This window comes from Podospora pseudopauciseta (assembly GCF_035222475.1).
Source record: "Podospora pseudopauciseta strain CBS 411.78 chromosome 5 map unlocalized CBS411.78m_5.2, whole genome shotgun sequence".
NCBI classification, from domain to species: domain Eukaryota; kingdom Fungi; phylum Ascomycota; class Sordariomycetes; order Sordariales; family Podosporaceae; genus Podospora; species Podospora pseudopauciseta.
Genome location: NW_026946666.1, coordinates 2,124,528 through 2,145,862, shown reverse-complemented (window position 1 = coordinate 2,145,862; position 21,335 = coordinate 2,124,528). Strand labels below are relative to the sequence as shown.

At 52.0% G+C, this 21,335-nt stretch overlaps 10 protein-coding genes across 10 annotated transcripts; 4 read left to right on the top strand and 6 right to left on the bottom strand.

The window, feature by feature from the left end:
* Window positions 1-2,288: 2,288 nt before the first annotated feature.
* MSN5_2 (karyopherin) lies at window positions 2,289-2,588 on the bottom strand (the record flags this gene model as incomplete). Its single annotated transcript, XM_062906192.1, has 1 exon — window positions 2,289-2,588. One exon carries the CDS (start codon window positions 2,586-2,588, stop codon window positions 2,289-2,291), a length of 300 nt encoding a protein of 99 aa, XP_062764417.1.
* Window positions 2,589-2,716: 128 nt separating this feature from the next.
* On the bottom strand, window positions 2,717-4,383 carry MSN5_1 (karyopherin; the record flags this gene model as incomplete). Its single annotated transcript, XM_062906191.1, has 3 exons — window positions 3,088-4,383; window positions 2,860-3,026; window positions 2,717-2,777 (listed from the first exon to the last, which is right to left on the bottom strand). The coding sequence occupies exons 1-3, from the start codon at window positions 3,943-3,945 to the stop codon at window positions 2,717-2,719; spliced, it is 1,086 nt and encodes a 361-aa protein (XP_062764416.1). The 5' UTR covers window positions 3,946-4,383.
* A 257-nt stretch (window positions 4,384-4,640) lies between these two features.
* Window positions 4,641-6,274, bottom strand: QC763_505630 (uncharacterized protein). Its single transcript, XM_062913153.1, has 2 exons — window positions 5,785-6,274; window positions 4,641-5,731 (listed from the first exon to the last, which is right to left on the bottom strand). The coding sequence occupies exons 1-2, from the start codon at window positions 6,069-6,071 to the stop codon at window positions 4,750-4,752; spliced, it is 1,269 nt and encodes a 422-aa protein (XP_062764415.1). The 5' UTR covers window positions 6,072-6,274; the 3' UTR covers window positions 4,641-4,749.
* QC763_505620 (uncharacterized protein) lies at window positions 6,238-7,796 on the top strand. Its single transcript, XM_062913152.1, has 3 exons — window positions 6,238-6,571; window positions 6,637-7,522; window positions 7,586-7,796. The coding sequence occupies exons 1-2, from the start codon at window positions 6,541-6,543 to the stop codon at window positions 7,440-7,442; spliced, it is 837 nt and encodes a 278-aa protein (XP_062764414.1). The 5' UTR covers window positions 6,238-6,540; the 3' UTR covers window positions 7,443-7,522; window positions 7,586-7,796.
* On the bottom strand, window positions 7,678-9,172 carry naa30 (N-alpha-acetyltransferase 30). Its single transcript, XM_062913151.1, has 2 exons — window positions 8,705-9,172; window positions 7,678-8,615 (listed from the first exon to the last, which is right to left on the bottom strand). Exons 1-2 carry the CDS (start codon window positions 8,885-8,887, stop codon window positions 8,226-8,228), a joined length of 573 nt encoding a protein of 190 aa, XP_062764413.1. The 5' UTR covers window positions 8,888-9,172; the 3' UTR covers window positions 7,678-8,225.
* A 173-nt stretch (window positions 9,173-9,345) lies between these two features.
* On the top strand, window positions 9,346-12,070 carry LRO1 (phospholipid:diacylglycerol acyltransferase). Its single transcript, XM_062913150.1, has 2 exons — window positions 9,346-10,187; window positions 10,259-12,070. The coding sequence occupies exons 1-2, from the start codon at window positions 9,864-9,866 to the stop codon at window positions 11,816-11,818; spliced, it is 1,884 nt and encodes a 627-aa protein (XP_062764412.1). The 5' UTR covers window positions 9,346-9,863; the 3' UTR covers window positions 11,819-12,070.
* Window positions 12,071-12,175: 105 nt separating this feature from the next.
* LDB17 (pre-rRNA processing) lies at window positions 12,176-14,021 on the top strand (the record flags this gene model as incomplete). The annotated part of the gene is made up of 3 exons (XM_062913149.1): window positions 12,176-12,429; window positions 12,495-13,027; window positions 13,083-14,021. The coding sequence occupies exons 1-3, from the start codon at window positions 12,375-12,377 to the stop codon at window positions 14,019-14,021; spliced, it is 1,527 nt and encodes a 508-aa protein (XP_062764411.1). The 5' UTR covers window positions 12,176-12,374.
* A 717-nt stretch (window positions 14,022-14,738) lies between these two features.
* On the top strand, window positions 14,739-15,620 carry QC763_505580 (uncharacterized protein; the record flags this gene model as incomplete). Its single annotated transcript, XM_062913148.1, has 2 exons — window positions 14,739-14,882; window positions 15,007-15,620. 2 exons carry the CDS (start codon window positions 14,739-14,741, stop codon window positions 15,391-15,393), a joined length of 531 nt encoding a protein of 176 aa, XP_062764410.1. The 3' UTR covers window positions 15,394-15,620.
* Window positions 15,621-15,666: 46 nt separating this feature from the next.
* Window positions 15,667-18,540, bottom strand: QC763_505570 (uncharacterized protein; the record flags this gene model as incomplete). Its single annotated transcript, XM_062913147.1, has 3 exons — window positions 15,667-16,103; window positions 16,177-18,370; window positions 18,439-18,540. 3 exons carry the CDS (start codon window positions 18,538-18,540, stop codon window positions 15,883-15,885), a joined length of 2,517 nt encoding a protein of 838 aa, XP_062764409.1. The 3' UTR covers window positions 15,667-15,882.
* A 527-nt stretch (window positions 18,541-19,067) lies between these two features.
* On the bottom strand, window positions 19,068-21,323 carry COG6 (Golgi transport complex subunit 6; the record flags this gene model as incomplete). The annotated part of the gene is made up of 2 exons (XM_062913146.1): window positions 19,068-20,870; window positions 20,937-21,323. The coding sequence occupies 2 exons, from the start codon at window positions 21,321-21,323 to the stop codon at window positions 19,068-19,070; spliced, it is 2,190 nt and encodes a 729-aa protein (XP_062764408.1).
* Between the last annotated feature and the right edge of the window lie 12 nt (window positions 21,324-21,335).

Below are 21,335 nucleotides of genomic sequence, written 5' to 3'. Positions count from 1 at the left end.
TCAAAACTTCAGCAGAGATGAATTCGCGAATCTCCCTGGCACTCTCCTCTGGAATTGGGAAGCCGTCATCCAAAGGCGCTGTGCTTCCACCCTCCTTATGGGCCTTGGGTTGGTCCGAACGGTGGAACTCGGGCACGATGGACTTGAAAACGCGCAGTACCACTCCGCAGCATCGTCCGTCGTGCATCTTGATGGCATGGCTGCAGAAAACCAATAGTGGAACCGCAATGGCCGAGTTCATCAAGCAAAATTTGCGGAGAGAAGGAAGCTTCTTCTCAGGCGTTCCGTCTTCCACCTTGCCCACGGGACCAGCTGGATCCTGGTTAGCATAGGAAGATGGCAAAGGGCTCGCGTCAGCTCGTCAGAACTTACAGATTCGGGATGGGTCAAGAACATCGGCTACCATCAACACGGCGGAATATGTGAGTTGCCGGAGGATACTCTCAGCCTTCATCTCCTCCGTCAACTCTTCTCCGCCAGCCTGTACAGCCTCTCGCTGGCCCAACTTATCCCATTCTGATGTGATCTTGGTATCCATCTGCTCAAAACAGGTAGCGAGAATGGGAGGCAGGAAGTGTTCTCGGAGCTCTACTGGACAGTGGTCAACCAGGTACCTGACCAGATTCAGCAAGTTGATGATCTGATGCGCTGACAAACAGAACGAGTCTGCAAACAATGCGTTGGCAAGTGGTCCCGGGAGCTCGAGGATGCCATAGAACTGCATGTCGAGCCGACTCATGCAGTATATGATAGCATAGCACGTCTCCCGCACGAACCGGACAGAGCCACGAATAGTCGAGGCCAGGCCCTCAAGCGTGCTCTTTTTGCCAAGGACCCGCGCATAGAAGTCATCCTTACTCCCTTCAGAGATACCGGCTTGCCAAAAGCGATCGGTCAGGACACGGGTGGCGACCGATTGCATCTCTACCGGCAGCTGGCTCCAGTTCTTTGGATTGTGAGACGCATGTGCATAACTGGATCAAGGTCAGCAAAGGAGGTTGCGCTATCAACTCCATCGGGGCAACAGGTGCATACCTCAAGAACTTGAGCAACTCTGGGAGAATAAGCGGGAAGCTGTCCTGCCAAAGAGCACATGATGCTTGATAGGGGGCCGAGTTCTTCTCCAGTTTCTCGACGGAGTAAGTTAAGAATGATTTGGTCATCCGCAGGGGCAGCATCTGGGACGACTGGTTAGCTGGGGAAAGAGCACAACAGCGCCGGAGACACTCACCGTCTGTCTTTGCTCCAACTCCATCTGGAGAGCAAGGCCCTCGGCGTCGAGATCTGCCGCACCCCAGTCGGCAACCTCGTGGATACGGCGCTGGGCCAAGTATCTTTGCGCCCTGTCCAGGCCGAGTAGCTGGCAGAACCCATCATACGAGCTGAGTGCTTGTTTGAGTGACTCATCTTTCCACTGGTTCCTCACAGGCTCAATGAAAGACGATAGTCTCTGTAGGCGCACACCTGGGTCGATTCGGGTGGAACGGTGACTTGAATGAGTAAGCTACTGGCTACAATCCGAGCAGATTGAATATTGGAGGACTCACATGATGATGAAAAGAAAACTCTGGTATGCAATCTGACGCTTCTCGTCCAGAGTACCAGATGCTATCATCTCTTTGATCTTGGCTTCCAGTTGGTCGTACACATCCTGGATGATGAATCAGTCGCCTGTGTCCCCGGATACGGAACAGGAGAAGCCTTACTAATAAGTGGTCGGGCATCTTGGAGGCGAGCCGCTGCAGCTCAATCATGCTTTCGTTTTGCAAATCTCGAATAGCATCATTGAGGAGCTTATGATCGGGCTGCAAAGCTGGCCAAGTCATCAAGATGTGCTCAAGCACTCTCAGCATGAAGCCCGGGTTAGAGTCAAGAGCAGTCGTAGAAAAGGCCACAAGAAGCTGGAGAACACGCTTCCTGATCAGAGGGTCCTAGTGAGATGTGAGCATAGGCTTTCCATTACATGAGACCAGAAGCGGAATCTGTACCTCGAAGTTCATTTCCAAGAGCTGCCCACACCATTTCTCAAAGTGGTCCTCGATGCCCGCGACCTTTTGCTCCTTTTGTTTCAGGCAGGTTAGCTTATATCGCACCTACTAGCTGGTAATGACGAGGACCACTCACCTCCTCTGGAGTCGAGTTACGTGAAGACCTCCACTTGATATACCCCCTAAGTGCTGTTTCGATGACAGTAGCGTGTGTATCCACTGTCAACACATGAACTGAGCTTTTGGAGTAGTTTGCAGCTGCAAGTAATGTCAGTCGTAAAAACACAGCATACGGAACAATTATGACACCAGTTGAAGCTTACCATTGAGAGGCGGTTGCCCGTCGTAGAGTGTCCGGAAGGCAGCCTCTGCCTTTCCAAGGATATGTGAGAAGGCATCGGACAATCGAAGATTGACGATGCTTTCAATGACCTGGCAACTGTAACGACGATAATTTCCGAGGAAAGCATGTCGCTCGGGAAGCGTGTCTGTGTCCTCGAGAAGCAATACATATGTTGGATCATCGGTATCCTCTGGCAGGTTCTCATACCGTATGAGACGGCTGCTGCACAACTCAAGAAGATCTGGGATGAATGGCATATTCGAAGCCGCCGGCCCCAGAGTGCGATGGCTCAAAAGACGAGTCCAGCTCACCAAGACGGGGATCGAAACGACGAGACTTTGACTCTTCACAACCAACATAAGGAGTTGGAAAAACCCCTGCACGTTTACTTGAGGAGGGATGGCCGCAAACTTCCGGTCCAGGTAGTTGGCCAGCGAACATACTGTCTGTATCCCCTATTAGCATCACAGATGCAGTCTAATAGTGACCCGAGGGTGCAGGCTTGCCTCAGAGAACTTCTTGGCGAACGTATACTTGTCATCGTCGATATCCTGGGCGTCAACAGTAGACCACTCAAAGAGCCGCTTGAACAAATCCACCACGTCTTCGCCATACATTGGCACAACAAGATCGATAAAGTCCTCATCGGTGAACATCGTACGGTTGTAGAGCGCATGGAGGACCTCGAGTGCAGCCTTGTGACGTGTTAGTGAAAGTACAAAACACACACAGAGCACTTGAGAAGAGGACTCTGACCTTTTGTACAGAAACATTGGGAGTCGCAAGGCAGCGACATAGAACTGGGCGACTGCCAACCGCATTGACTGCTTTGGGAACAGCCCAGGCCACGACTGAAGCGAGAACCTTGAGGGCTTTCACGACACAGGCCGCAGCATCCTCGTTTTGCTCGACGGCCCCGCTGTTAAGGCAGTCGATGACGAACTGTGTAATCCTGCTGAGCCACCCTTCCTCTTCAAACCGTACATTCGGGCCCACCTGGCGGTTGGGAAAGGCTTCGGTCAGGACGGCAGCAGGGGTGAATATTTCGACGCAAGCCTTGCTGAGTGCTCCTTCGCGGAGGGCTACAACCGAATCGTCCCCGTTGAAGATTTCCTCAGACAGTGTTTCCAAGATCTGTAAGACAAATTGCTTGTGAACTGGGGATTCTGGGACTCTCCAGAGGCGAACAAGCAGCTCGTCCATGTCCATCCACTCCACAGCCCAGCATCTCTTGGCTATCTCTACCCACAACTGGGCAGTTTTGTTTCTTAGATATGACGGGTCTTCTCTCGAGACGGACTCGGACAGCTGCAAGACCCAGTTGCGGAGGTAGGCTTGGTGCTCGATGCTGTATTCCGACCACTTGTGCTTCACAGCGTGCTCGAGGAGGGACAGGCCGTAGTGGCGGACAATTGGAGCTTGTGACCTGTCGAAGGCGAGGTTGTATCCGTGGGATGGGGCGTCGCCGAGCGTCTTCACTTCCTCGAGGAACGATTGGGCTTCTTGTCGTGCCTGGTTTGCAGAATATGGGCTGTGTACGACCTTGAGGGCTTCTTGAATTCTCGCCAGAATGGCCTCACCGCCAGGGGCGCCGTTTGGCGAAATGGCCGCCATGCTGAGGGCTGCAGTCGCACAGCAGGCAGGTTTCTGTCGTGGCAAAGAGGACGAGTCTTCTGGCTTAACGGAGAGAATGGGAAGAGAAAAATCGCAGCTGTTGTTGAGGCTCGGTGTGAGCAAGTTGAGATCGAATCGGACGATGGAAAAGCGATGCGCTGAAGCGGCAGGCAGTGCTTTAAAGGTACCAAGCAAAAGAACTCGGGGCCTCCTTGGGTTTACAGAACAAGAAGAAGCTGCCGGGACGGTAATTAAAGAGAATAACGGCAACCCGAGATGTCGGATCTAGTATGAAAGAATCAAAAGTGATGTCTGGCTCCAATCTCTCTTGTCTGCTGACTCTTGAGTCGAAATAGAGTGACTTTGATAATTACCCACCGAGGTACCGAAACGGCGAAAACGGGGCGTGTCGGGCGCGCTTAGGCGCGACTAATAAGCTTTCTTGGGATTAGTGCGGGGCAGAAACGCCCATGCAGCCACTACAAGTAAAGGCGGTCAAGTAACTTTAGTGGACATGGGCCCCAGGGATTTCAGGGATTGCGTCGCATGGTGAAGGACCCCCATGTCTCACCATGACACTGGCGGATTTTGGATAAGGTACGCTCCTCGACGACATCTCTGCAATGTTGCTCTGGATTTATGATATGTATATATTGAAACCGTCACAACTTGATGATTTGCCATTCATAAAACCAAACACACACTGCAGGCACTCAAATGCTTCTGTCATTCTCAGTCTTTGGACATGATGTATCTGTAAGTTTGCTCACTATTCCCGGATTCCCTACTTAGTACTCTCTAGCCTCATGCTATATCTAGTTGCCACAAACAGAGGAGCCTATCATAGAAACTAGTCGACACAGCTGTCAAGCTGTCTTTTCTCTGGGGATGAAAGTCGCTTCCATAGTTCATACTCTTGTGTTCCTCAAACCGGCCAAGAACTCGAACATGGTGCTCTCCATCCACGGTTTGCAGAACATCCACCACCCTCGAGCCGGCATGCATGCATGATGCCAATATCCGTGCCCTCCAGTTGTAGGTCGGGCTCGGTGTCTTGTCAAGATTGATTAATTTCAGCCTCCACACACCTCCCCCAAGTCCTATCTCGACGAGGTTTTTGGGCCTCCCATATGGAGCCAGTGAAAAGAGTCTGATATTCTCATCATAACTCCCTGTGACAAGCAGCTCCGATCCATCTTCTAGGACAAAGAGAGGCAAGATTGCTGTTACTCCAGCATCATGACCCCTGGCCTCGACAGCAGAAATAGTCTCAGTGAGATGATCGTCTGAGGGACTCCAGATAACTGTTCCAAAACGCAGTTTGGAGTCATCACCCCCCGAGAATATTCTGAAAAATACTTCTTCTGGCGAGTTAGTGGGCCCGAGATAAGGCGATAGATTCACCGTCCAGGCCTCCAATGTGTGAGTAGTCGCCGGCTCTGGCAGAAGTTTCCAGCCCTTGTCCCAAGCTGGCAGATGCACCAAGTAGACATGGCCGGTATTAGTGGTAACCGCCAGCATATCTGCTCGGGATGGGTGCCAGCAAACAGATAGAAACAATATTTCCGACCCATCCGAAGCAGAAATATCCCCTCCTGACAACGATGAAATGTCCATCGTGTTTAGGTGCTTTAAAGGCTTGTCATCTTCAGGACCGGGCGAGAGCTTGAAGATGGCAAGGGTAGCCGTACTTGAGACCGTTGCGCAAATGTCCCAAAATCCCTCAATCGGGTTGAAATGAAGATCCAGCAAAGCAGATGGCTGAGGCTCAGTTTGAATAGGAACTCTTTGAGAAGGGTTAGGTGTGAAGCAGAACCCGAGCTGGATCTAGTGACTCACATGTTGTTATCGTCCTGTAATTGGAAGACGAGGATGCTTCCATTTCGACTTTGAGCTTTCTTTGGCTTAGCAGCCTGTGACTTCACGTCGTCTTTGTTGTCATCGTCACCGGCGTCTTGCTCTGGCGTGTGCGCATCAACGTCGTCTTTCTGTAGATTGTAGGTCCCGACCAGAAAGTAAGACGGGTGAGCTGGGCAAAACTCAACACAACTTGGTGGAAGATCCAACTCCCGTGACCAAACTGAATTGATCAGCTTGCCCGAATCTTCTTCCATTTTACTCCACATGACACTTTAAAAGCGGATGACCTTGAGAACAAGGGTTGTGCGCTGGGGCCTGTGAGGTGTGAAGACAATCAAGATTTGATGCTGGTCGCACTTTCTTTTTCGGGACTTGACAATTATCCCCGGCGCATCGGATTGGTCAGTTCTGAATGAAGAACGCCCCAAGCCTCGCCAGACCGACTTGCCTGGGATCCCATGACTATTTTACCTTCTCGATTCTTTCAAAACGCCATGCGTTTATCTTTCCAGATCATCTTCCTCCATGATTAGTGTATCTCAGGGCCACCAAAGTTGATGGGTGCCTGCATATTTGAGACTTCACCAGCTCATTCATAGCTCAGCTTTAACCTAAACTGATCAAAACCCAACCCAATACAAACCCGCTCACGAACGGAGGATCAAGACTGTAATCTCTATTTTCTTTAGCAGCGGTCAGGAGTATCCAGATATACAACTCTTTTGGCGTGGGAAAATGGATGACTCCGACGATTCGGACTTCTACGGTCAGCCAGCTCATCATGCACATCGCCCACCGATCTTATCACACCACCACTAACACGCCCCCCAGGCTCCCCCAAAACCGTCTCCAGGCTCAAGTCTCGAGTTGCCGCCTACAACACACCTTCTTACTGGTCCTCCCAAGAAGCACGCACCAAACTCATCACCTCCCGAATCACTCCTTCGGAATTCACCTCCCAGTCCCCTCCAGTCTCAGGACGCCTTCACAACGCCTACGCCAATATCCCCCACGCCGCCTACCAACTCACAGAATCCATCCCCCAGTTCCTCGCCCGCCTACCCCCAGCCACAACCAACTGCCGCTTTGGCCTAGAATGGATCTTCATCGCCAACCCCTACCTCCCTCCCCGTCCCCCCTCCGACCACGACCGCTTTATGAGAGCCGGCCGTGAACGTCTTGACCTGTTCAAATCCTTCATTGACAAGACCACCGCTGCCTACCCCAACTCTCCCCTGGTCGCCAAACGACATATTGCCGTGGCCAGAAAGGAGACAATAGAGGACCTAAAACAGTTAGCGGTGGAGTGCCGCAAGACTTCTGGGAAATGGATGCTGTTCTCGGACGCAGCGTTCGTTAATGATACGTGGGAGAAGGTTGCCAGGGCGGTGGCGAATCATCAGTTGGGGACTGCGGCCAAGGTGGCGACGAGGATGCCTGTGGAGTATGATGATGGGCACGCTGAGAAGAAAGAGAGACTGATATGCGTCTATACTGAGGATTTTACGGATAAGGATGATGTGGCGAGAGTGTTGAGGAGGATGAAAGAGCTGGAGTTGGTGAAGCAGGGCCCGGGAGCGAGGCAGATCTACTACAAGGCTGGTGCGTCGGGGCGGTTGACGGTCTCTCGAGCATGACACTGACGAACGATGCTGTAGATGCTTGGACCGAACTGGGAATATATGGGGAGAATGAATGGGGGATCAAAGCTTCCTTGGTGAGTTGGCTGGTTCAGCGGAACCTCGTCGAGTTTCCATGCATGCTAACGATACAATTTTAGTACAACTCGAAAGAGATATTTGAGTACATCAAAGAAGTCACCAGGAAGAGGACGTTTTGAGCTCCCCCGTGTCTCTGCACAAGAGAATGTTTGTTCGAGCCGGCAACTACCCCGAGGAGGGAGCAGGATGATAGCACACTGGTGCTAGCGATTTGATACTTTTGTAAGGACCGGAAACGCATGTTTCCCTTAATAGTAATATGAACACAAATAAATTTTTCAGTCCTCTATTTCCTCGCCTGGCGCTGCTCCGTCCTTCTACCTCCTATCCCGGCAGGTTTGTTCGTTTTGGGTGAGTTAGCTGTGAGAATATGGTGTGACCCGCCAAATCCCTCTCATGATGTGTTCCTGAAAGTTCTGTCAGAGGATATGCGACCTGGTCGACTATGTGATAAGCCCCCTCGTATCTTTTGGTGCTTCCCAATTGATGAGCCTCTTGGGGCAAGCCATGGCTGTATTTCAAGCCACAACTTTCAGGTGAATATGAACCGTCCCATCATCTTGACCGTCGGCGTTTGATGCGCAAGAGCTTCTGAATATTCTACTCGTTGAGCGCCATATCTTCCCGAACACCGTTTGCATGTCCCTATCACGGCTACCACATGTTCCGTAACTGTTTTGGTGGGCGCCCAGACATCCATCATCGATAAATTTCAGCATCGTCCAACGCCAGATCAGCCGCCGAGTCCAGATCAACTGGCCTCAACAAAAGGACCAGCCTGTATGCGCTATTGCCGTTTAGGTAATAGCGATGGAGTTTCTTGGATCTCAGGAAGCCCAACCGCTCATATAGCCTCATTGCGGGAATATTTGTCTCTTCTGTCTCAAGAACCACCTCGTCGGCATTGCGGCTCTTCATAGAGTCGATGGCCATCTTGACCAGTGTCGTTGCCACGCCATGTCCGCGGTAGGCAGATGACACGGCAAGCATAGCGATATATCCCCGCAAGGTGGGGGGCGAATGGGAGGCATGGGCTTCGAGCTTGCAGATTATGACGCCAACTAGGGAGGAGTCTTCAGGGTCGATGGCCTGTGACGAGAGAGATGCGGGGTTAGGGCCGTCGGAAATTGATTCGCGGGTCGAGAGGAGAGGGGGGGAAGACCGTCGGATGGGCTTACAAGGTAACACAGATGGCCCCATTGGTAGAGAAAGTAGCGGTAGACATAGATGCTGTAGGGCTCGCTGAGGTCCTTGGAGATCAAGGCGCGGATTGCCGGTAGATATTGAGTCTCGAGACGATGCTCATATTGTATGTACTTCAGTTCCCGTGGGGGGTGTTCGACGCGCGAGCTCTGCTCCATGCGGAAGACTGATGCGGTCCGCTGCTCTCCGAGTGCGTGAGCAAATGGGCCGCGAATAGCGAGCAGCAGCCTCGAAAGCGGAAATAAAAGATGGTGCGCACGTTGAGGATGAGTGGAGAGAAGGGGTTCGTGTCGTATATGTTGAGGTTCGCTTGTCGTGGAAGGGGGGTTTGGTGACGGTTGTCGACTGTAGGCGCGGTGTTGGAAGCGGGGAGGTTGCGTTGGCAAGAGATCTGACGAACGCTTGCTCGTCCCAGGGTCTTCGTCATTGAACTTTCACATGCCATGTCCCAGTCGCATGGCAAGCATTGGGCCCCCTCGTCCCGTTTCCCCCGGTGGGTCGACTTCTCCAAAGCCCGTGCAGCATCCCTGTCGTGCCTGTCAACCCACCTGTCAGGAAACAGCAGTCTTCAACATGCATTCTTCGGTAGTCGATACTTGGATCTACAAGAGACAACCATGTCTCAGTGAGAAGCTTGAAGTGCTGATCTCAGATAAAAGATAACCTATATGATAGATTATACTTTGCAATACCATTTGAAGCCAAAATCTCTTGAATCGATGCGCCTGATGTCTATTTTAAAGCAGAGGCGCAAACAATAGCCCCGTACCGAGTACATCGACATGGGCGCGGAGAGCAAATCACAACGACGTGGATCGGATAATTAAGGATGACGAAACAAAACCCGGCTATAATCGCTTCTTTTTCTTTTTCGGTGTTCTAGAAAATGCCGACACGGATTCCCCGGTATCAACATCGAGCCGAAGCAAATCTACATGTCGATGGGTGACAAGCAGGAGCGAAACCGGCAGTCAAAGATCCCTTGCCCCACCCGGACTTGCTGTTCAGAGCTGAAGCGGAGGAGCCGCTGGCGCTCCTCAGTATTTGGATATACTGAACCACCTCCTTGAAGTCTACCCATCCACGGTGCATTCACACCACACCGCACTAGTCACCGCCCAAACCAGTCTCGAGATGGCCAGCACTCTGCGGCGACGAGTGTTCGGCAACGGCAACGACACACCTACCGAACCTTCACCCGCACAGACACCTCGCAACCAAAGCCCCGTCAGACCCGGCGAGAAAGTCAAGGTCGTCCACAAACGAAAGGAAACACGAAAGAGGAAGACAACGGGTATTTTCTTTCTCGGGAGTTTGTTTGGTATCATTGCGGCCGGTTTCTTTGCAAAAAGCAATGACCTTATCGGTTTCGAGTTCCCCGAGCTCGGGGACTTGAGTATGGACAACTTGTTCGAGATTCTTCCTGCAGGTTTTGTCAAGGATATGCGCGAGCTGGTGGTGAGTGAATCACACACGCTCTGGAATTTGATATGATTACCTGTCAAGCTAATGGATCACCCACATGACAGAATGGCGAACGCGATTTTCTCGAAAGCTACGATGCCTTCTCTGTAGGCCTCAAGGTTCGCTCCGAAGGCCTATCTTCACACCATCCAATGGTTCTAATTCCCGGTGTTATTTCGACTGGTCTCGAGTCCTGGGGAACGTCTAATGAATCGCTACCTTATTTTCGGAAACGGCTTTGGGGCAGTTGGAGCATGATGAGGGCATTGGTCATGGACAAGGAGAATTGGAAGAGGCACATCATGTTGGACCATACAACTGGGCTGGACCCACCGGGGATCAAACTGAGGGCGGCACAAGGCTTCGACGCGACTGACTTCTTTATTACCGGGTACTGGATTTGGAACAAGATCATCGAAAACCTAGCGTCCTTGGGTTATGACCCGACCAACTCGTTCACGGCAGCGTACGACTGGCGGCTAGCGTACCCGAACTTGGAGAAGAGAGACCAGTACTTCTCTAGACTGAAAGCCCATATTGAGATGGCTGTCAAGCTGGATAACAAGAAGGTTGTCCTCACATCACACAGCATGGGCAGCCAAGTGGTCTTCTACTTTTTCCACTGGGTAGCCTCTGAGCAGGGTGGCAGAGGTGGTGACGACTGGGTGGAGAGACATGTTGACTCATGGATCAACGTCAGTGGATGCATGCTTGGGGCCGTCAAGGATGTCGCAGCGATATTATCGGGCGAGATGCGTGACACGGCGCAACTGAATGCTTTCGCAGTGTATGGACTGGAGAAGTTTCTTAGCAAAGAGGAGAGAGCCGAGATATTCCGTGCCATGCCTGGCATGTCCTCAATGTTGCCAATGGGAGGCAATGCCATTTGGGGAGATCTTGATGGGGCACCTGATGACCAGCCCGGTCAAGCAGTGAGCTTTGGTTCATTCCTCAACTTTCGAACCAAACAGAACTGGACGATACCAAAGACAAACTTTACGGTGGATGATGCAATGCAATACCTATACGACACGACTGATGATTGGTATCGGGATTCGGTCAAAAGAAGTTATTCCCAGGGCGTGGCACACACTATGAAGGAGGTCACAGCCAACGAACTTGATCCCAGGAAATGGATCAACCCTCTGGAAACTCGTCTGCCTCTCGCCCCTAGCCTCAAGGTGTACTGTTTCTATGGCGTAGGGAAGCCCACCGAACGGGCCTACTACTACCGCTCTTCCGAGCTTGGAGCTCTCACTAACTTGAACATGACCATTGACACTGCCCTCATCCAAGGCGATGTCGATCACGGCGTTGTCATGGGTGAAGGAGATGGGACAGTAAACCTGATGAGTACCGGGTATATGTGCAATAAGGGGTGGAATATGAAGCGGTACAACCCAGCTGGTGCGAAAGTGACTGTGGTGGAGATGCCACACGAACCTGAAAGGTTCAATCCTCGTGGCGGACCCAATACGGCGGATCACGTTGACATTTTGGGGAGGTCCAACCTCAACGAGCTCATCCTGAGAATTGCGGCTGGCAGGGGGGGGGAAATTCAGGATTATGTGGTCAGCAACATCCGAGAGTATGCGGAACGGGCCAAAATATACGAGGAAGAATAGCAGTTGTGTCTGTATGATGATGGGGGGAGGGTTCATGACATGATAGATCTGGGTATTTTCATGGTTGGGGGCGTTCAAAGGACGTGTTGGTTTTTTGCATAGTTTGGTGGCTGTTGTCTATCGTTTCAGTTGATACCTTGACTGAAGATTAATGTGTGGTGGAGATATATGGAGCAGGTTAGATAGGCTTAGAACAGGAAGAATACCTATCGATATGATTAATCATGATAAAAGACGAGAGGGACCCAAGACACTGGCACTACCTATTCGACGTCATCCCGGCTTAATTAGGTGGCCCGTGCATGCGAAACGTGAGTCTCGGCAGCCAAACCGAAGATTGGGAATTTCGATCCGTCACGCGCAGTGCTTCAGCCCCTCCAACACAAGAGAGCCACCAGTCAGGCGGACCATCCCAAGTCCAACTACAAAACGCCCTGATCACCGGATTGTCTTACCGCAAAGTGCGTTGCGCCTCTCGGAATTCCTTATATGCGACCTGGACACCTAGCCATCGTGATGACCCATTTGCATTCACAACACTGGCTCGTCTGAGAACATGGCCGATGTCCAAGGCACTTGGACTGCTGAGAATGAGCAGCAATTCTGGGCAGGTAAAGAAGAATGCACGGCAGCTCGACCCAAGACACAACATGCTAATTGCGATCCATCTTTGCAGCCTTGAATCAGATCCTCTCTGCACCATGCGATTCTTACGAGCTTCTCGATAACGCCTTGCGCTCATGGCTTGATTTGGTTTCCAAAGCCCGGGACGAATACCTCGACGACGAGGACGAGATTGCGAATTGTTCCGAGCAGTTAATACACAGCCCGCTGTTTTCTGCCAATAAGGACTATGTGCGAACCCAAATCATATACAGTCTGCTTCAGGAGGATGAGTATGCGCCGCTCCACGTTATTGCCAACTTTCTCCTGTCCGACGGCCGCGCCGAGGAGGAGACATTCCGACAAATGATCAAGGAAGGGTGCTTTGTGCGGTTGCTGGAGTTGATCAAGGGGTGTGGGGGAAAGGATTCCCGATTACATCGGCTTCTGTTACAGCTGATGTATGAGATGTCCCGCATTGAACGGCTACGGGACGAGGATTTGATGCAAATTGACGATGGCTTCGTCACGTATCTCTTCCAACTCATCGAAGCCCTAGCCGATGACGCCAATGATCCTTACCACTATTCTGTTATTCGGGTTTTGGTAAGTGCTACCGAATTTCATCGCTCTGGGAATTTTATCGCTAACTGCCTTTCAGCTGGTGTTGAATGAACAGTACATGGTGGCAGCGACATCGACAGCGACAGAACCATCATCCATCTCGCCCACCACCAATCGCGTCATCAAACTTCTTGGCGTTCATGGAGATTCCTATCGAACCTTTGGAGAGAATATCATACTGCTTCTCAACCGGGAAACAGAGACCTCTCAGCAGCTGCTCATTCTCAAACTGCTGTACCTGCTTTTTACCACATCTGCAACGTACGAGTATTTTTACACAAATGATCTCCATGTGCTGCTGGATGTCATCATACGGAACTTGCTTGATTTGCCGAGCGAGATGGACATTTTGAGACACACTTACTTGAGGGTACTTGCCCCTTTGCTCGCTTATACCCAACTCAGCAAACCGCCTCATTACAAAAGGGGTCAGATTCTCAGTCTCATCGACATCCTGCGAGGCACCGGCAATGCGCACTTTATGCCTCCCGAACCGACAACAATACGCCTGCTCGACAGAGTAGCCAGCACCCCATGGCTGGCTGAAGAAGAGCCGGAATCTCCGTCACTCAGTCCAATCGGCAGCCTCTCGCTGTCACAAACCGGTAGTGCCGTGAGTGTTATCGCCAAAGTGTCCGAGAAACCCGGAGTGAAGACACCTAGTCGCAAGTCGGATATGGCAGCGCAGGCCAAGGGCAAATCCGAGCATGGAGGCAGCCCACCCAGACCGCCGCCACCTAGGACTCTGAGGGCGCAGAAATCACTACCAGAAGTGCCCCGACATAAGCACGGGGTTCCTGTCGTTCATCCACCGGTGCCTGTACCTCACTTGCACGTCAATGGGGCTGGTCAGAAAAAGATGCCACCGAAACTCCCGCCACCACGAAGGAGGGCCAAAATTATAGCCGCAGTTGGCGCTGAGGTTCGGACGCCGTCCGAAACGCCATCACCGATTGGCCCTGCACCGGTTTCTTGACCAGCTGCAGCTCAATCGGTAACTTGAGGGGTGTTGGATACTTACCCTCATGGGAGTTGCAATAAAGGTGTGGGATTTTGGATTAGGGGAACTGTTTGCAATCACGAATTTATGGTAACGAGGGGACAACTAAGCATACACTTTTTCTACAATGGCATCAACGGGACAAGGGCACAGCGCAAGGCGTTTTCCTAGTGCACTAGGCAAGATAGCCACAATAATTCTAATTTTTAACTGCTGTGTTTTATGGGAATATGTGTTGGGGCGAGCTTGTGCTCTATCTTTGGTGATGTAATCTCGATGTTTGCATTCACCCCTTTTCAATTGAGTTGAGAAACAGGGGCACAGAGCGCACAAGGCTGAGCTTTCGTCCACAGTGCAGAAGGAAAGTCTTGGCACACAGGCTGGCGGGCATCTTTACAGGAATGACCCGCACGGTGGTTCGCCTAACCCCGGTCCATCTCAACGTCCACTCTAGCTTTTGGTAGTGCAGGCTCCAAAATTTTGGGAGACGACAGCCTCATTTTGCGAACTCTGAGCTGCTGCGACTCCGCCAACCCGCCAAATTCCCGAACCACCGGCACAGATCCACCACAACAAGAGTGCCCGAGAACCGAGACGTTGAAGAGGTCGCCAAACCAAACGGAGGAGGAAACTTGGAGAAAAGCAATTGGCTTTTGGGGCCACAGACACGCACACATCAACACACATATCAAGATGGCCTCCTCTTCAATAGCCAAGAACCTCGCCCAGCTGAACTCCATGCGGGAGATTCACGGCGTAGTCGTCACCGCAGGGCTGATCGACAAGACGGTCAAAGTGCGCGTGGGAGGGCTAAAGTGGAACAACTTCCTCAAGAAGGTACTATATACGACCAAACCCCTCCCCCTCCCTCCTCCCTCCTCCTCCTTCTCAACCCCACTAAACACCGACCAATTCACCTCTTACTTGTACTAACCTACTCCCCCTCCTTCACCACCACCAGCACTTTGACGACCCGAAAACTTATCTCGTCCACGACCCCGCCAACTCCCTCCGCCAGGGCGACGTCGTCGCCATCAGCCCCGGCTGGCGCACCTCCAAGTCCAAGCGCCACGTAGTCAAGCACATCATTGCCCCCGGCGCCGGCCTCCCCATCTCGGCCCGCCCCCCAATCCCCTCCGCCGAAGAGCTCGTGAGGCAAAGGGTGGTCAAGAAAGAAGCAAAGGAGGCGAGGAAGAGCCTGAAGGACGTCGCCGAAAAGACAGAGAGGTCTCTGCAGTTTGTAAAGGCGGAAGCTGCCGAGGTGGAGAAGGAGCTGAAGACGCTGACGTTGATCCTCGAGTTGAGGACGAAGAAGAAGTACGGGTGGTTGTCCAAGCAAACGCAATGAAAATAAAAAGACTTGGGGTTATTGTTAGGGAGTGGGGTGGGTGCATCGGATAGTAGGCATTGGGAGACGGAGTCTGGGTTTTAGGCTCTGTCAAAAAGGTGTACGATTTCAGGAAGAAACATGAATGGTTCATGTGCATGTGTACATATATACAATATTGGGTGGAGGTTTGTAGCATCAAGATATACCAAAGAGTGGAAATACTAGGCATCAGAAACATGACAAAGGCTGACAGAGCCAATCGCTCGACAGGAGATAATGTCTCCCCATGTTGTGGAAGCATGCTTATGGGAACTCGTGTTATTTCCTAACGAGCAGATGGCTGCTCTGTTTATGTTCTTGCCTGGCCCCCAACTAACCAACCAACCAAAGCAACAAACCCCCTATGAACTCCTGAGCTATGCTTTTTAAAAAAACAGATAAGCAAAAGTCTCCAGGCTCGCGTCGACATGTAAAGTGTATGCTTCTATTGGCCCAAAGGGGACTTTCTCATCCACCACGCTCTCCAAACTCCCTCGCCCAGTCTTCGTATTCCTTTAGGCCCGCTTTGCTCACACTTGGTCTGATAGTGGCCAAGCTGGCAATAAAATCGGACAGTCCAATTGGCCGTATATCATTCTCTGTCATGTGCAGTAAAGCGTCTCCAAGAGATCTGAGAGGGCCCATCGCAGCATCTTTTGCCAATGCTGTGATATCCGAGCCCGAGAAGCCTGTTTGAGATGAGACGCATCAGCAACAGGTTCAAAACCAAACAGATAGCGTATAGGATTAGGGCCAACTTACCGTCTGTCATCGCAACTAATGTGTTGATGTCTTCATCACTCAGTGTGTGTGTCTGCTGTTTCAGCAGCGTCTTCAGCTGCACCGCCCGCGTTTCCGCCTCAGGCAGTGGTATATACTGCCGCCTGACAAACCGTCGTCTCGCTGCCTCGTCAATTGCCCATGGCAGATTGGTTGCAGCCAGAACCAGCACTCTATTTGCATCACCTCTTTCCTTGTCTCGTTCGCAAACCTCCCTTCCCGCAGCCGCACGCTGGAGATCACTCCACTGAATCAAGAATTCCGTCTTGATTCGTCTTGTGGCCTCATGCTCACCTGAACCTGATCGCTGCGAGAGAAGCGAGTCGATTTCATCCACGAAAATGATGCTCGGTGCCAGTACCTTTGCCAAACTGAAGAGCGCCCTGACGAGCTTCTCGGATTCCCCCAGATATTTACTGGTCAGGCTGCTGGCGGATATGGAGAAGAAGGTTGACTTGCTCTCAGTGGCCACGGCTCTCGCCAGCATCGTCTTTCCGGTACCAGGAGGCCCAAACAAGAGCATTCCTCTCGCCGGTTCACGCAGCCCCATAAATAAATCCGGCCGCAAAAACGGATAAACAACAGTCTCACGAAGAGCATTTTTGGCTATTTCGAGCCCCGCAATGTCGCTCCAGTGTACCTCGTCCCCTTGGATGACGATCTCGTTGAGAATCTGCTTTGCGGCGTGTTCATCCACCCCAGGCGGCAGTTTCTTGAGGAGCTCCGCCTTGCGCTTTTTCCATGACTTGACTTCCTTGGTGGGCTCGTCGTCTTCGGAGCTTTCCGATGGCTGAATGATCGAGTCCACGATAAGTGAAGCTTCTCTCTGTCGCTCCACTGTCGAACGCTTGTGTTGTCCAGAGGGTCGCCGGGCAGGGGTTTCGAACGAAGAAGAAGAGCTCTCGGATAGCACAGGTGAGGAGCTTCTCCTTGGTCGAGCCCTATCATTGTTGTGCCCCAACTGTGGGGTTTTCCTCTTGTTACCAGATCTAGTTGGCGTGGACTTAATTCGCGCCGCTGAGAGTGAAGCACCCGCAGACCTGCGAGAGACGGTAGCGGAATCAAGCGATGTTTCCTTAGTTAGCGATTTATCCGGTAATCCTTCGCTCATATTGGAGTCATTGTTCAAAATGTCCCTCTGCGCCCTACTTCGCGGAGTTTCAGGCGGCGCGGTCCGCAGCCTCGTGATATGCTCTCTTTCCGGCGAACGACGATCACTACTTTCCTTGAGAGCCAAAGCGTTCAGAGCGGTTGAAGCTGCACTGATTGAAATCGATGACGCTCGTGGAAAGGGGTACTCTCCAGAGCGCCGCGGGTCTGTGGCAGGCGCACTATCGGTGTCTTTGTTCGGACTCCTCGTTCGAGGCGTCACCAGTCTTCTTGAGTTGCTGTCCCAAAGCCGTTTGGATAGCTCAAGGCTCCTGCGTGACTGTTCAGGGACAGTAGGAGTGTTCGGAGCTGGACGTGAAATGGGGCTGCTTCCTGATGGCTGGTCCAGGCTCTCTCGTTGGCCCAAGGTGCCCCAGGCTAGGGTGGCCGCCTTGCTTGGTACTGGGACCTCTGATGAGTTTGGTGGCTGTCGTCGCAGTGTCGCTTTCGGTGTCTTGTCCCTTGTGCCCGTACGTAGCGTGGTGCGCATTGTGTGTCGTTCAGAGCTAGACGTTCTCGAGGGCTTTCTTTCGGGCGACGGTATCGAGGCTGTCGATGGCAGCGGCTTTCGAGCAGAGAGGGGTGGCGGCATGCTTCCGTGTTGTGGTCCGCGGCTGCTTGCAACAGCCTGTTCTGAGGAGGATGTCCTGTTTTGTGAAGAAAGTCGCCTCAAAGTATTTGGTCGCGATAAGTCGGTGTAGTTAACGGCAGGGATGGTACCATTCCCGATCCAACCTCCGTCCTGTTGCCCAGGTATCCCGCCATCATGGGAGTCGGATGATGATTTGCTGGGCCTGCTGCTGGAAGACAGCGAGTCATGCTGAGGGGCCGACAGACGAGAAAGACGAAGGGCTTCGAGGAGGTCAATCCGCTCCTTACACTGCAGTTCCAACTGACGAAGACTCTCCACCAGCGCCTTCTCCGTCTCGGAGCGAGGGTTGAAATTGGGGAGTATTCTGTTCGCGTGAGGGTCATATAGTTGTTCTAGGGCCTGTCGCCAACATCGCATAGCCTCGTCCTCGTTGCCCTGATGTTATAACATACGTCAGCGGCCGTCTACTAAGCACGCCGGAAAGGAGGATGGATTGGGGCTACCTGGCTCTCATAGTACACGGCGGTAGAACATGTCAGGTAACTCTCATCGTACGTCTTCTGCAGAATGGACATGGCAGAACTGGCTGTTCTACTGCCAAACATGATGATGTGTGGTGAATGAGGACATTCCGTTGCGGGTGTACGGATTCGCAGCGAGAGGGAAGAGAAATGTGGTGGGAGTCGGCCGGGTTTCAGCTGGCCAATGGCTCCGGTAGATTCACGATGTCGTCGTATGCATGTGCTGTAGGTTCATCAATGCGGTTTCGACTAGGAACTCGAGATTCAGATCGCCAGGCTGAACAATGTCTGGACGGAATGTCCGCAAGGCAAGTCGCAATCGGAGGCCGTGCTTACAGTGGGCTGCAGTGGGCTGGAGCTTGTCGATAACGGGGAGAGGCAGGGGTCGCCGACTGGCACCAAGCACCGGACGCGCGGTAGGGCTGTTTATCGGAGCGATAACAGAACGGCGGGGCGGTGACGTCGACGTTGGGAAGCCGATCTACGGTTACAGTGCCCCACAACGTCCTATTTGGGGCAACATCAATTATCCAAGATCATCAGTGGAAGTGAAATCTTCCTATCCATCAATTTTCCCGGACTATGAACAGCTTGCAACGACACTAAATCAACTACGACAACAGGACACGAATCTCCCCAGAAGTTCTCGGAAATAATGCCCGTAAGCTTTGAAGCTCGTCAGCGTTGCCCTGCTTCTGTTCGGCCAGCTCATCTGCCAACATCAACTTCTCTTCCACCTGCTCGAAGTCGACACAGAACCTCTCGGCAGCCTCTTCGGTGATTTGCTGGACCAGTTTGGAATCCTGCAAGTGCTTAAGATTCTCCATGGCATCCATCAGCGCCGAGGGTAGGAAATCATCAAGCAATTGCCCAGCCTGTGTCAGTGCAGGTGCTTGGGCCGCCTCAAGCAACGGCACCTTCTCCACGTCTTCTGCTCCATTGCCCAAGATACTGAGTGCTGTGATGAGTGCATCTAGGCCGGATTCCTTACGGAAAAATGCATACTGGCTTTCCACAAGGTGTGACCGCTCAGTTTCAAATTTGGCCTGCAACTGAGTTGTTCGTGTGGGCGTGAACTCAAAGGGTGCCAGCGAATTCAGAGCTGTGAGAAAGCAGTTGACGAGGAAGACGGAGTCAGAGGGGGGCTGTAATGTCTGCGCCATAGTTGTGCAACCTGACATGAATGGGTCGAAGGCCTCCACCATGATAGTTTCAAAATCTGCTTCCTTTTCAGCAAATGAAGCGAGTGAGGTTTCGTATGTCTTCATAATGGCAGACAGCTGCTCCAACGCCTCGAACAAAAACTCTGGGGGTCGAAGTTCTGTAGGAGTCTGGACGAAATCCCCCTGGAGAGCCGCAACGTGGTCACGAGCCAGCGACCGAAACTGCCGTAGGGCTTCAGCCTCCAGTAACCCAAGAGAATCCACCAAACTCGAGCCAGGACCCAGCAGTTTCGAAAACATGCTTTTGTAGAAATTGAGCAGATTCGCGAGTTTGTATGCCAGGATTGTTTCCTCGTTTGTCTGGATGACCTGTTCGACCCGCTGTCGTAATATGCGGACTGCTCCGGAGACGTCTCGGTCAACCAGATCGTTCAATGTCTTAACGGCATCAAAATCGCTTGCACCATCACCTTCCTCGTCCGCCAGTCGCCATATTTCGTTCTCTCTGCCGGCTTGGATGCCCTTCTTAATCTGCTCGGCCTCTCCAATGAAGAGACCTTCCAGTGCCTCTCGCTCGCTCACAGCTGCTGAATGCACCCAAGCAAGCATGTCTCCTACATATCTCAAGGTGTCGTGCGCCACTAACTCGATGGGTTTGATCGAGGTGTTCTCCACGCCAGATGCCGAGCTCCCGGTTAATGCTGTGTAGAACGAGTCGGACAGGATATGTTCGCGAGCTTCTGCAAAATAGTCCAAACAGTTTTGAAACAGTGTAGGTCTTTCGGCCAACACTCGAAGAGCTCGCCGGATTGATGAGCCAATTTGTGGGTTTTCAAGATTCAACGTCTTGAACTCCTTCTGTACCCACTTGTACAGCTTCTGGAAGCCCAGGTTGAGATTTTTTGAAGCCAGTTCCATCACCTCCAAGCCCAAAGTCTGATTCTCAAACCCAAGAAGTAGCTCGCAGTCTTTGGTGATCTTTTTTGCTTTTGCGAGGGTAGCAAAATAGAGGTCATTGACTGGTTCTGACATGAGCGTGAGAGCAGCCGCCTCATCGTCGGAAAGGATGAAATTGCCCTTGAAGGCTTTGAGAAGAGTCTGCTTTTGCTCAACTTGTTGCTTTTGAATCATGAGACGTGATGCTTCCTCTAGACTAGACGATGTTGCCTGATGAGCGGTACCAATCTCCCTTTTCATCTCATTGAAACTCTCATTGAGTCTGCCAATGGTGGCACCAATACGCCGAAGTTGCTGTAAATCAACGTCAACCAGTCTGTAAGTCGATATCACTTGATGTTGATCTACCAGAAAACCTACCTCGGAAACCTTGGAGAACTCATCGATGATTTCGCCATTGTTATCTATCACCTCCTTTTGCAGGGCCAGACGAAGCTGGCGTCGAGTGTCGGGTGTGTTGAGGACACCCCGTTCATCTAATAAAGTAAGTGCCCCTCGAAACTCGGTGTCTGCATAGGAAGATGACAGAACGCTGGTGACTTTTGATGACAGAGGGTTTGGGGTCTTTGCTGCTAATGAAGCAGTTGACGCGGAGCCTGAAGAAGCCATTCGAAGCAGCCCGGAGTGGTGACTTGGAAAAAGGGAGGTTTGGCGAGGCACGATGCTGAGAACAGCATCTACCTTCAGGAGCTCGTTAAGGTATGATGTATGAAGTATTGAATTACAGGAGGGAAGCTGTATCGCCATGCTGGCATGGTG